The sequence below is a fragment of the Mustelus asterias genome, chromosome 3 (assembly GCF_964213995.1).
Source record: "Mustelus asterias chromosome 3, sMusAst1.hap1.1, whole genome shotgun sequence".
Taxonomy (NCBI): domain Eukaryota; kingdom Metazoa; phylum Chordata; class Chondrichthyes; order Carcharhiniformes; family Triakidae; genus Mustelus; species Mustelus asterias.
In genome coordinates, this window is record NC_135803.1 from 84,191,900 (window position 1) to 84,206,763 (window position 14,864).

Here is a 14,864-nt window from a genome sequence, read left to right on the forward strand (position 1 = left end):
TGAGGTGCCTGAAGACTGGAGAGTGGCAAATTTTGTGCCTTTGTTTAAAAAGGGCTGAAGGGAAAAGCCTGGGAGCCTCACATCTGTGGTGGGTAAATTGCTGGAAGGTATTTTTTGAGAGCAAGAAGGTTAACAACACCAGGTTAAAGTCATAGAACATAGAACATTACAGCGCAGAACAGGCCCTTCGGCCCACGATGTTGCACCGACCAGTTAAAAAAAAAACTGTGACCCTCCAACCTAAACCAATTTCTTTTCGTCCATGAACCTATCTACGGATCTCTTAAACGCCCCCAAACTAGGCGCATTTACTACTGATGCTGGCAGGGCATTCCAATCCCTCACCACCCTCTGGGTAAAGAACCTACCCCTGACATCGGTTCTATAACTACCCCCCCTCAATTTAAAGCCATGCCCCCTCGTGCTGGATTTCTCCATCAGAGGAAAAAGGCTATCACTATCCACCCTATCTAAACCTCTAATCATCTTATATGTTTCAATAAGATCCCCTCTTAGCCGCCGCCTTTCCAGCGAAAACAATCCCAAATCCCTCAGCCTCTCCTCATAGGATCTCCCCTCCATACCAGGCAACATCCTGGTAAACCTCCTCTGCACCCTCTCCAAAGCCTCCACATCCTTCCTGTAATGTGGGGACCAGAACTGCACACAGTACTCCAAGTGCGGCCGCACCAGAGTTGTGTACAGTTGCAACATAACGCTACGACTCCTAAATTCAATCCCCCTACCAATAAACGCCAAGACACCATATGCCTTCTTAACAACCTTATCTACTTGATTCCCAACTTTCAGGGATCTATGCACACATACACCTAGATCCCTCTGCTCCTCCACACTATTCAAAGTCCTCCCGTTAGCCCTATACTCAACACATCTGTTATTCCTACCAAAGTGAATTACCTCACACTTCTCCGCATTAAACTCCATCCGCCACCTCTCGGCCCAACTTTGCAACCTGTCTAAGTCTTCCTGCAAACTACGACACCCTTCCTCACTGTCTACCACACCACCGACTTTGGTGTCATCAGCAAATTTGCTAATCCACCCAACTATACCCTCATCCAGATCATTAATAAATATTACAAACAGCAGTGGCCCCAAAACAGATCCCTGAGGTACACCACTTGTAACCGCACTCCATGATGAATATTTACTATCAACCACCACCCTCTGTTTCCTATCCGCTAGCCAATTCCTGATCCAATTTCCTAGATCACCCCCAATCCCATACATCTGCATTTTCTGCAGAAGCCTACCATGGTGAACCTTATCAAACGCCTTACTAAAATCCATATATACCACGTCCACTGCCTTGCCCCCATCCACCTCCTTGGTCACTTTCTCAAAAAACTCAATAAGGTTAGTAAGGCACGACCTACCTGCCACAAAACCATGCTGACTATCACCTATCAATTCATTACTCTCCAAATAACTATAAATCCTATCCCTTATAATTTTTTCCAACATCTTGCCGACAACAGAAGTGAGACTCACCGGTCTATAATTCCCGGGGAAGTCTCTGTTCCCCTTCTTAAACAATGGGACAACATTCGCTAACCTCCAATCTTCTGGTACTATACCAGAGGCCAACGACGACCTGAAGATCAGAGCCAGAGGCTCTGCAATCACTTCTCTTGCCTCCCAGAGAATCCTTGGATAAATCCCATCCGGACCAGGGGATTTATCTATTTTCAGACCCTCCAGAATATCCTGCACATCCTCCTTATCAACTGTAATACTGTCTATTCTACTCCCCTGCAACCCAGTGTCCTCCTCAGCTATATTCATGTCCCCTTGCGTGAACACCGAAGAGAAATATTGGTTCAATGCTTCACCAATCTCCTCCGGTTCCACACATAACTTCCCTCTGCCATCTATAACTGGCCCTAAACTTGCCCTAACCAACCTTCTGTTCTTGACATACCTATAGAACGCCTTAGGATTCTCTTTAACCCTATCCGCCAAAGTCTTCTCATGTCCCCTTTTAGCCCTTCTAAGCTCGCTCTTCAACTCCCTCTTAGCCAATCTAAAGCTTTCTAGTGCACTACCCGAGTGCTCACGTCTCATCCGAACATAAGCCTCCTTTTTCTTTTTAACCAACAAAGAAACTTTTTTGGTGCACCACGGTTCCCTAGCCCTACCAATTCCTCCTTGCCTGACAGGGACATACCTATCACAGACTCGCAGTAGCTGCTCCTTGAAAAAACTCCACATGTCGGACGTTCCCAGTCCCTGTAATCTCCTAGTCCAACCTATGTTTCCTAATTCTCTCCTAATAGCCTCATAATTACCCTTCCCCCAGCTAAAACCACTGGCCCGAGGTTCATGCCTATCCCTTTCCATCACTAAGGTGAACGTAACCGAATTGTGGTCACTATCACCAAAATGCACACCAACTTCCAAAGTCCAACAGGTTTATTTGGTAGCAAAAGCCACACAATTTTGAGAGACAGGATCTACAGGCATTTAGAGATGCAAAGACTGATTAGGGACAGTCAGCATGGCTTTGAGAGTGGAAAATCATGTCTCACAAATTTAATTGAGTTTTTTAAAGGTAGATGAGGGCAGTGCAGTTGATGTTGTCTACATGGACTTTAGCAAGGCCTTTGATAAGGTACCGCAAGGTAGGTTGTTGCATAACGTTAAATCTCACGGGATCCAGGGTGAGGTATCTAAATGGATCCAAAATTGGCTTCTTGACAGAAGCCAGAGGGTGGTTGTAGAGAGTTGTTTTTCAAACTGGAGGCCTGTGACCAGCGGTGTGCCTCAGGGATCAGTGCTGGGTCCACTGTTATTTGTCATTTATATTAATGATTTGGATGAGAATATAGGGGGCATGGTTAGTAAGTTTGCAATTGCAGCGGGATCTTGATCAATTGGGCCAGTGGTCTGACGAATGGCAGATGGAGTTTAATTTCGACAAATGCGAGATAATGCATTTTGGTAGATTGAACCAGGGCAGGACTTACTCAGTTAATTCTCAGCGTTGGGGAGAGTTACAGAACAAAGAGATCTCGGGGTACATGTTCATAGCTCCTTGAAAATGGAATTACAGATGGACAGAGTGGTGAAGAAGGCATTCGGCGTGCTTGGTTTCATCAGTCAGAGCATTGAATACAGGAGTAGGGACGTCTTGTTGAAGTTGTACAAGACATTGGTAAGGCCACACTTGGAATACTGTGTGCAATTCTGGTCACCCTATTATAGAAAGGATATTATTAAACTAGAAAGAGTGCAAAAAAGATTTACTAGGATGCTACTTGATGGATTGAGTTATAAGGAGAGGCTGATTAGACTGGGACTTTTTTCTCTGGAGCGTAGGAGGCTGAGGGGTGACCTCATAGAGGTCTATAAAATAATGAGGGTCATAGACAAGGTAGATAGTCAATATCTTTTCCCAAAGGTAGGGGAGTCTAAAACTAGAGGGCATAGGTTTAAGGTGAGAGGGGAGAGATACAAAAGTGTCCAGAGGGGCAATTTTTTCACAGAGGGTGGTGAGTGTCTGGTAGCAGAGGCGGGTACAATTTTATCTTTTAAAAAGCATTTAGATAGTTACATGGGTACGATGGGTATAGAGGGATATGGGCCAAATGCGGGCAATTGGGATTAGCTTAGGGGTTAAAAAAAAAATAAGGGCGGCATGGACAAGTTGGGTCGAAGGGCCTGTTTCCATGCTGTAAACCTCTATGACCTGAATGCTAGGGGAAAGGTAGTGGCAGATATACTCGAGATCAAGATGTTGCTTCACATGATATAGCACGAGGCTCAATGTAGGTTAATGGGAACATTCTGTAGTGGCTGGATACATAGGAAGATGACCATGGTTGAGGTCAGTCCTCACTGAATTTTTTAGGCTGTGCCTTCAGCCCTCCCATTGTGAGCTGCTTTGTCAATGATAGTAACAACTTATATAGCACCTTTAACATAAAATGAAACATTCCAAGGAGTATGACACCAAGTCACATAAGGAGATATTAGCTCAGATGATCGAAAACTTTGTGTCTTAAAGGAGAAAAGTCAGGTAGAGAGCAGTAGGGGAGGTAATGCAGAGCTTGGGGCCTGGGCAATTGAAGGCACAGCCACCAATGATGGAAAAATTATACAAAAGCAAATTATTGTGGATGTTGGAATCTGAAACAAAAATGAAATGCTGGAAAATTTCAGCAGGTCTGACAGCATCTGTGGAGAGAGAATAGAGCAAACGTTTCAAGCCTGGATGACCCTTTGTCAGAGTTCCATCAGTATTCTGACGAAGGGTCCACCAGACTTGAAACATTAGCTCTATTTCCTCTCCACAGATGCTGTCAGACTTGCTGAGATTTTCCAGCATTTTCTGTTTTTGTTGTGGAACAATTATAATTGGGAGGCTTGAATTAAGGAGCATATATACCTCCCGAGGAGATTAGAGGGGCAAGACCGTGGAGAGGTTTGCTAACCAGGGTGAGAATTTTAAAATCAAGATGTTGCTCGACTGGGAAATAATATAACTCATTGAGCACAGGTGTGATGGGGAACAGGACCAGCTGAGAGTTAAGACATGGGCATCAGAATTGTGGTTGAACTCAAGTTTATGGAGAGTAGAATGTGGGAGAACAGTCAGGAGTGTATTGGATTAATTCAGTCTAGAAGTAATGAAAGCATGAATGAGGGTTTGAGCAGTATTTGAGCTGGGATAGGGATGAAATTGAGCAATATTAGGGTGAACTAGGTGGTCTTAGAGATGGCATGAACGCAAAGTTGGAAGTTCACCTCTGGATCGAATGTGACACCGTGGTTGCAAACAGACTGACTTAATCTCAGACTGTTACCAAGGAGAGGGACAAAATTCAAGGAGGAACTGATCACCCGATGTTAATGATAAGTCTCTTTGTTCTAAAATCAGGTTTTATGCTCATGATTTAGGAACATGTAGTTAAGTTCATGACTTCTTTGATAATTAAGTGGCCTATGTCAGTATATAGCAATATTCAGAAAACATCCAAACTTGGAGTGCCAAATAACAAACAACATTTGTGTCACAAGTACCAGGCAATGACTGTCCCTGACAGGAGAAGATACAACCACCATTGCTAAGCTCTCACCATCAATATTCTAGGGTCACCAATATCGAGAAATTTAACTCGATCAGTGATACCAAGTGTAGCCACAAGGCTGGGTACTTTTTTCAACTCTCCTCCTGATCCCTCCATGTTTTTATCATTCACAAGGCTAAGGCGAAGCATGTGATGTAATACCAACTATGTCTCTGGATGGATACAGCCTCAACACAATCAAGAACTCTGATTGTTATCCCTTCGACTGAATTCAGTATCCACCTCTGCACTGACTACAGTATGTGGTGGCTACAGGATCCATAGTGGCAACTCAGCAAGCTTACTTTGATTAAATCTCCCAGCCTCTGACCTCTGCTGCTAAGAAGGGGAGAAGCATTGACATCATGAAAACACCATATTCCTTGCTTGTCATGAGTTCAAAAGCATGGAATTAATTACATAATGCCATTGAAGGAACACCATCCTCTCAGGACGAGGGGGGAAATCCCACTGCCACTTTTCAGCGAAAGTAGGAATTGGCAATAATTGCACCTATGCTAATTTCAACCACACCTTCCTTTAATGTGAACTCCATTTGTGGAGGGACTGGGTTCAGATGGGAGAGTATGGGATGATAGTGGAGGAAGATGCTTGAAAGTACAGATTCACAACAGCCCACGATACTAGTATTTCTAGCTGTTATTCATCATTTGGAGGAATGCTGATTGGGCAGCATTTCTGTGCCTTGACTAATGAAGATTTAGCTGAGCAACTGCAGTTGAATCATAGAAAATCATAGAAACCCTACAGTACAGAAAGAGGCCATTCGGCCCATCGAGTCTGCACCGACCACAATCCCACCCAGGCCCTACCCCCATATCCTACCGCTAATCCCTCTAATCTACGCATCCCAGGACACTAAGGGGCAATTTTAGCATAGCCAATCAACCTAACCCGCACATCTTTGGACTGTGGGAGGAAACCAGAGCACCTGGAGAAAACCCACGCAGACACGAGGAGAATATGCAAACTCCACACAGACAGTGACCCAAGCCGGGAATCGAACCCAGGTCCTTGGAGCTGTGAAGCAGCAATGCTAACCACTGTGCTACCGTGCCGCCAATTGGTTTCTCAATTATTTATATTTAGCATTTCAATTTGGTTCTGTAGAAATTAATCAGAGTCAAAACTCTGAATTCTTTGGTTTCTGACAGATACACATTTTTGCAGTTGGTTTACTTGATCTTGCATCAGCATGAACTGTACTTCTGGCGAATCTGCCTTATCTCATCTGGTATGCTGATAGAACAATACTAAAACTTAATCCACAACTTTTGTCTGAAATTGCATCCATCTTAATTTGTCTTCGATGTCTTGGTGAAAAAGCTTCACCCGTATCTTGATGATCTAGATATCAAGGGAATCCTTAACAGAAATGATGATTCAAGCATTCCCTGTGCTGGAGCATCTGGGATGCATTATACCTGATGCAGGCTTTCTTCCATCAGCACTTGTTTCTCAACAGTATTATGCAAGACCTATTTGTCAAATAGATTTGCCCTGTCCAAGCAGAATTTCCACACGGGCTCCAAGTTGTGACTCTTATAGTACCTATCTATCCTAAACCTGATGGCTGTAACTACATTAATATGATTCAGTTATAGCATATGAATATTTATTTCTGAAACTGCTACAACTGAACCTTCTTGCATGAAACTCTTTGGCCCACTGAAGGTTAAACACATCTTTAACATGCATACATTATTCTGCAAATTATAGAGCGTAATATCAGTTTTGGATTTTAGCGATGTCTTGCTAATGAAGATGCACACAGAGAGAAGCTTTTTCCCTCGTATTCCATCAAGGCAGATCCAAGATTGCCAAATTTCAAAGGGTTGTTAGTCTAATTCTCAGCACACTTTGAATTGTTCAGCAAATTCAGCCCATGTCTAACAATAGACATTATATTCTGAGTTTTGCAATCACTGGTTGGTTAAGTACATGATGTGGAGATGCCGGCGTTGGACTGGGGTAAACACAGTAAGAAGTTTAACAACACCAGGTTAAAGTCCAACAGGTTTATTTGGTAGCAAAAGCCACACAAGCTTTCGGAGCTCTTAGCCCCTTCTTCAGGTGAGTGGGAATTCTGTTCACAAACAGAGCTTATAAAGACACAGACTCAATTTACATGAATAATGGTTGGAATGCGAATACTTACAACGAATCAAGTCTTTAAGAAACGAAACAATGTGAGTGGAGAGAGCATCAAGACAGGCTAAAAAGATGTGTATTGTCTCCAGACAAGACAGCCAGTGAAACTCTGCAGGTCCACGCAACTGTGGGAGTTACAAATAGTGTGACATGAACCCAATATCCCGGTTGAGGCCGTCCTCGTGTGTGCGGAACTTGGCTATCAGTTTCTGCTCAGCGACTCTGCGCTGTCGTGTGTCGTGAAGGCCGCCTTGGAGAACGCTTACCCGAATATCAGAGGCCGAATGCCCGTGACCGCTTCAGCGCTGAAGCGGTCACGGGCATTCGGCCTCTGATATTCGGGTAAGCGTTCTCCAAGGCGGCCTTCGCGACACACGACAGCGCAGAGTCGCTGAGCAGAAACTGATAGCCAAGTTCCGCACACACGAGGACGGCCTCAACCGGGATATTGGGTTCATGTCACACTATTTGTAACTCCCACAGTTGCGTGGACCTGCAGAGTTTCACTGGCTGTCTTGTCTGGAGACAATACACATCTTTTTAGCCTGTCTTGATGCTCTCTCCACTCTCATTGTTTCGTTTCTTAAAGACTTGATTCGTTGTAAGTATTCGCATTCCAACCATTATTCATGCAAATTGAGTCTGTGTCTTTATAAGCTCTGTTTGTGAACAGAATTCCCACTCACCTGAAGAAGGGGCTAAGAGCTCCGAAAGCTTGTGTGGCTTTTGCTACCAAATAAACCTGTTGGACTTTAACCTGTTGTTGTTAAACTTCTTACTGTGGTTAAGTACAGTCAGTAGCCTGTTGCAAAGAGCTGAAATATGCTGTTTCGTACGATTCACCAGTTGTTGGGATGTGCGGCCTGCATACTTGGCATCACACTGGCACTGAAATTCATTTACCACATTAACTCTGACTGTGTGGCAGTCAGAATGTCTTTTTGGCTTTGACAGCAGCATCCTGTTCGTGGAAAATACCACTAGTGTTGCTCCTACATAGTAGCAATGTGAAATGACTAGCTCCATGTCAGTTTAAAAACAGACAAAATAAATTTCTGGAGAGTTTAAAAAGTTAAAATTACTTTTCCCTTTTCAACCTTGTTCAGTTAAACTTAGTCGAGTTAGTCAAATGATAGTTTTAATTACTAACACTACTTGTGGAGAGTTTAATTAAGTGTGACTTTAATGATGTTAATACGTGATAGTAAATGACCAAATGATTATTTTCATGACTTTAACGTTCTCCACAACAGGTTGAATATAAGTTGGGCTTTCAGGTGGATAACCTAGTAGCCATGGACATGCCTCGAGCTAATATCTCTGCACAAGGAGAAGTTCCACGTACAATATCAGGTAAGATAATGAGCAATAATTGAAAGATGTTGATCCATTTGCAGGAACAGGTAATTTCTGTGTTTTCCAATGTAACTTGATTCTACCAAGTGAAGTTTTTAAAAAGTTAGGTAAAATTGTACTGTTTACATCCAGTATTTCCAGGTGAGGTCATTTCAGCTACAGATTTGGATTGGAAATGGAAAATGGTCTGAATGTGAGTGTGTATATGTATGAGTGTGTGCATGTGAATTTAAAGGGAGGGGAAAAATATTAAAGTCGAGATTAAAGGGACAAAAATGTTAGGTACCTTGGAACGGCTCAAGGATTCCAAACATATCAGTGATGGTGCGCATTAAACCACTGATTTGTCTTAAAACCCATCTTGTTCTCTTTCCCTTAGGACAGGGACAGCAGAGTTTTGGATATTTGGAGTGTAGAATATGGAAGGCCACCCAGAACCATGCTAGAATAATAAATTTAGAGATAACAGTGTAGGTGAGCTTTTTAGCAGCAGGGATGGGCAGATTTGGGTGATGTTAGAGGTAGAAGTAGTGGTCTTTGTGATGGTGTGTTTATGTGGTTAGAATCATAGAAACATAGAATCCCTACAGTGCAGAAGAGGCCATTTGGCCCATCGACGCTGCACCGACTCTGAAAGAGTATCTTACCCAGGCCCTCTTCCTCCACTATCCCTGTAACAGCATACATTTATCATGGCTAATTCATCTAACCTACACATCTCAGGACACTAAGGGGCAATTTGGCATGGCCAATCCACCTAACCTGCACATCTGTGGGAAGAAACTGGAGCACCCGGAGGAAACCCACGCAAACACAGGAAGAATGTACAAACTCCACACAGTCATCTGAGGCCAGAATTGGACCCGGGTTCCTGGCACTGTGAGGCAGCAGTGCTAGCCACTGTGCCACCATGCCAGCCCTCAAAGAAAGCCATTATGTGGGCTTGTGCCGAAACCTGCGATTGAACCAGGGACCTTTAGATCTTCAGTCTAACGCTCTCCCAACTGAGCTATTTGGCTTTATAATGCCACATATTTACTCCGCTAATTTTCCTGACACTAAGGGGCAATTTTAACATGGCCAATTCCCCTGAGCTGCACATCTTTGGACTGTGGGAGGAAATAGAAGCACCTGCACATCTGTGGGAAGAAACTGGAGCACCCGGAGGAAACCCATGCAGACACGGAGAACGTGCAAACTCCACACAGTCAGTCACCCAAGGCCGGAATCGAACCCGTGCTGCCCACAATGTGGGGTCACCACATGGTCTTCCTAATATTTAATTGGAGGAAATTTCTGCTGATCCAGTGCTAGATTTACTCCCAGAATATCAGTGCAAGAGTTCCTCAGGATAGTGTCCTAAGCCCAAATTTATTTAGCTGCTTCCCTCCATCAGAAGGTCAGAATGATCATAGAACATAGAACAGTACAGCACAGAACAGGCCCTTCGGCCCACGATGTTGTGTCGAGCTTCATCTGAAACCAAGATCAAGCTATCCCACTCCCTATCATCCTGGTGTGCTCCATGTGCCTATCCAATAACCGCTTAAATGTTCCTAAAGTGTCTGACTCCACTATCACTGCAGGCAGTCCATTCCACACCCCAACCACTCTCTGCGTAAAGAACCTACCTCTGATATCCTTCCTATAACTCCCACCATGAACCCTGTAGTTATGCCCCCTTGTAATAGCTCCATCCACCCGAGGAAATAGTCTTTGAACGTTCACTCTATCTATCCCCTTCATCATTTTATAAACCTCTATTAAGTCTCCCCTCAGCCTCCTCCGCTCCAGAGAGAACAGCCCTTGCTCCCTCAACCTTTCCTCATAAGACCTACCCTCCAAACCAGGCAGCATCCTGATAAATCTCCTCTGCACTCTTTCCAGCGCTTCCACATCCTTCTTATAGTGAGGTGACCAGAACTGCACACAATATTCCAAATGTGATCTCACCAAGGTCCTGTACAGTTGCAGCATAACACCCACGGCTCTTAAACTCCAACCCCCTGTTAATAAAAGCTAACACACTATAGGCCTTCTTCACTGCTCTATCCACTTGAGTGGCAACCTTTAGAGATCTGTGGATATAGACCCCAAGATCTCTCTGTTCCTCCACAGTCTTCAGAACCCTACCTTTGACCCTGTAATCCACATTTAAATTAGTCCTACCAAAATGAATCACCTCACATTTATCAGGGTTAAACTCCATTTGCCATTTTTCAGCCCAGCTTTGCATCCTATCTATGTCTCTTTGCAGCCTACAACAGCCCTCCACCTCATCCACTACTCCACCAATCTTGGTGTCATCAGCAAATTTACTGATCCACCGTTCAGCCCCCTCCTCTAAGTCATTAATAAAAATCACAAAGAGCAGAGGACCAAGCACTGATCCCTGTGGCACTCCGCTAGCAACCTGCCTCCAGTCTGAAAATTTTCCATCCACCACCACCCTCTGTCTTCGATCAGATAGCCAATTACCTATCCAATCTGCCAACTTTCCCTCTATCCCACACCTCCTTACTTTCATCATAAGCCGACCATGGGGGACCTTATCAAACGCCTTACTAAAATCCATGTATATGACATCAACTGCCCGACCTTCATCAACACACTCAGATACCTCCTCAAAAAATTCAATCAAATTTGTGAGGCACGACTTGCCCTTCACGAATCCGTGCTGACTATCCCGTTTTAATCCGCATCTTTCTAAATGGTCGCAAATCCCATCCCTAAGGACCTTTTCCATCAATTTACCAACCACCGAAGTAAGACTAACCGGTCTATAATTACCAGGGTCATTTCTATTCCCTTTCTTAAACAGAGGAACAACATTCGCCATTCTCCAGTCCTCTGGCACCATCCCCGTGGACAGCGAGGACCCAAAGGTCAAAGCCAAAGGCTCTGCAATCTCATCCCTTGCCTCCCAAAGAATCCTAGGATACATTTCATCAGGCCCAGGGGACTTATCGACCTTCAGTTTATTCAAAACTGCCAGTACATCCTCCCTCCGAACAACTATTTCCTCCAGCCTATTAGCCTGTAACACCTTCTCTTCCTCAAAAACATGCAGTGTTTTGGTTCATTGCAGTGTTTGGTTCAAGATCATTGCGGTGTTTGGTTCCATTTGTGACTCCTCACATAATGAAGCAGTGTGCCTATGTGCAGTTAGACCTGGGTCACATTCAAACTTGGGCTAAGTGACAAATTAAATTTATACCACAAAACTGCCAGAGAAAATTTGTCCATGTCCCCACAACATTAAACAGCTTTATCATTGCCAGGTGCACCTAATGGTGTGCCAAATGGTGTCAACAGGCTGAGAGTCTCCATTGGCCAAAGAATAAAGTGGGTCAGCTACAAACATACTGTGGCAAGAACAACAGACCAGAACCTGCGATTCTACAGCTGGTTACGTGCCTCCTGATTCATACAGAATTATACAGTGCAGAAGAGGTCATTTGATCCTTCGAGCCAGCACCACCATTCATTAAGATCGATCATCAAATTCAGTATCACCTTCTTTCTGTTTCCTTTGATCCCTTTAACCCCAAGTATCTTAGAATCCCTACACTGCAGAAGGAGGCCATTCAGCACATTAGTTCTGTATCGACTCTCCGAAGAGCATTTTACCCAGGCCTAATCCCACACCATATCCCCGTAACCCACAGCTAATCCACCGAACCTACACATGTTGGACATGAAGGGGCATGTTAGCACTAGTCCATCTAACCTGGACACTTTTGGACTGTGCAAGGAAACGGGAACACCCGGAGGAAACCCATGCAGTCACGGGGAGAACATGCAAACTCCACACCGGAGAGCTATATCCAATTCCTTCTTGTAATCACAAAATGTTTTGGCCTCGGCTACTTTCTGCAGTAGTGAATTCCACAGATTCTCACTCTCTGGGTGAAGCAATTTCTCCTCACCTCACTCTGGAAAGGTTAACCCCTTATCCTCAAACTATGACCCCCTAGTTCTGGACTCCCCCACCATCAAGAACATGAATCTATCCTGTCTGATCCTGTTCGAATTTTATAAGTTTCCATGAGATCCCCTCTCATTCTTCTAACACCCAGTGAATATAATTGTAACCAATTTAGTCTCTCCTCAAATGATTGTCCTGCCTTCCCCAGAATCAACCTGGTAAACCTTTGCTGCACTCCCTCTGTAGATGGAACATCCTCCCTCAGATAAGAACACCAAAACTGTACAAACTATTCCAGATGTGGCCTCACCGATAAGGTATACAATTGCAATAAAACATCCTCTCACTGTGAAGGCCAACATATTATTTGCTTTCTTTATTGCCTGCTGTAACTGTGTGTTTACTTTCAGCGACTGATGCGCAAGGACACCAAAGTCTCACTGAGTATCCAGCTCTCTCAATTTACATCCATTCAAATATTCAGATTTTTCCTCACATGCCCCTAAACTTCCTGCCCCTAAACTTCCTACCCCACATCTTGAACTTGTGTCTGACTGACCCTTCAACCAAGAGGAACCGCTGCTTCCTATCCACCCTGTCCATGCCCCCCATAATCTTGTGCACCTCAATCAGGTCACCCTTCAGTCTTCTCTGCTTCAGCAATTCCCACAGTGCAGGATCAGACTAGGAACCGAGCGAATCCCACAGTGCTGGATCAGACCGGGAACATATTTTTCACCCTGACATATATTTCAAGACATGGTACTGAAAGCATTGCACAACTTGAAAAGAGAAATTCTGCATTAAATTTAGTCAGTCATTCACACATCTTTGTGATGCCTTTGGGTCTGGGGTCCCAGGATTCTTTGGGGGGAGGTTTTTTTTTAAGATATGGCCAATCCTTCCTGCAGGTACAGCTTGTGTCCTGATAGATGAGCACAGACCACCACAGGGTTCGCCTGAACTCCCTGGTCTATCACTAAGTCTTCACCTCTTCTGCATAATGTTATTGATGATAGTAATGATGAGGTAAAAAATGATCAATTGGAAGAAAGATTTGTGAGAAACAATGAACCTACAGCAAGGGAAATGGCAAATGATCAAAAATGGGTTGAGATTGTAGATCATGGATAGACTTAAGCAACAAGGACGTGAATTTTAAAAGTAAATAATTGCCAGCGTACGTCAGCGTGCACACAGTTGATAGGTGAATGATATTTTGAGCGACTTCAAAGGTTACTGAGGGTGTAAGATGGGAGGCTAGCCAGGATAGCATTGAAATTGTCAAGTCTAGAGGTAAGGGCAGAGAGGGTAGAATAGGTGGTCTTGGTGATGGAGAGTATATGTGATTAGAAGCTAAGCTTAACGGTCTGGTTCAACCTTAGGCAGTGACCAAGAAGGGTGATGGAGTAGGTGGCTAGGTAGCCAAGTTTGCACTGGGGATAAAAAACAATAACTTTGGTCTTTCTGATACTTAATTGGAGCAATGCAGTTCTGTCAAACTGTAGTTTCTCTTTGCACAATGGTTCTAGTATTAGGTCTTCCACTTTTTTCAAGTTTCAGCACCTCTCTCATTGGGTTGCATAACACCCCAGTTCTGCTGAGTCTCAGAACTCTCCACCCACTGAAACCTATTTTTCCCCACAGTGGATCTACATTCTAACCCTGTCCCTGGTACTGCTGTAATCAGATACTGAACTCTAGCTGGTACACTCTGTAGTTTGAGACAGAAAAGGATTAACAAATTAACAATTAAGCAAATGTATATATAAAATGTATGAAAATATTTGCTATCCATAAATTTCATCCCTAAAACTCTGACCAATGAAGAGGAAAGTCTATCCCATGGTATATTTTGCTTGAATCCTTGTACAAGTGTTTGAAGTAATAAACAGGTGACACAAGTTTAAGTTACAGGCTAATTTGTTTTTATTCATTCATGGGACTTGGGCATCGCTGGCTGGTCAACATTTGTTGCCTGTCCTTAATTGCCCTTTATAGTTGGTGTTTTGTTGCAGATGTTGAACCTTCGGTGATATGTCACCCTTATATTTAGTTGTTCGCTCCTAACTCTCCTCCTCAGGCAGTATGACCCTGAGTAGTATTATGTGCAAAAATAAGGACATTGTAGTAATTCAGTCAAACATCATTTTCCCACCACCAACAAATACCCTTTATTGTGCACAAAAGGAAAGGGCTGTTCCCATGGCTTACATTCAGGTAGACTTCACCACGGGACCTACACCCCCAGTCCAGGTAAAGTTACAGGCTTAAAAACCCTGCTGGCTGCTTCCCATTGTGCTCAATACTCTTACTCC

At 43.8% G+C, this 14,864-nt stretch overlaps 1 protein-coding gene and 1 non-coding gene across 6 annotated transcripts in view; one reads left to right on the top strand and one right to left on the bottom strand.

Moving 5' to 3' along the window:
- ryk (receptor like tyrosine kinase) overlaps positions 1-14,864 on the top strand; it is a 434,764-nt gene that overhangs the window by 79,242 nt on the left and 340,658 nt on the right. For all 5 annotated transcript variants that reach the window (XR_013497447.1, XR_013497448.1, XR_013497449.1 and 2 more), the window contains exon 3: positions 8,516-8,615. Coding sequence is in view for 2 of the 5 variants with exons in the window: in XM_078209276.1 (XP_078065402.1) it covers positions 8,516-8,615 (100 nt within the window). In the remaining 3 variants the exon portion in view is untranslated. The remainder of the gene's footprint in view (positions 1-8,515; positions 8,616-14,864) is intronic.
- trnaf-gaa (transfer RNA phenylalanine (anticodon GAA)) lies at positions 9,565-9,636 on the bottom strand. The gene has a single exon. It is a non-coding gene; the product is annotated as a tRNA-Phe (tRNA).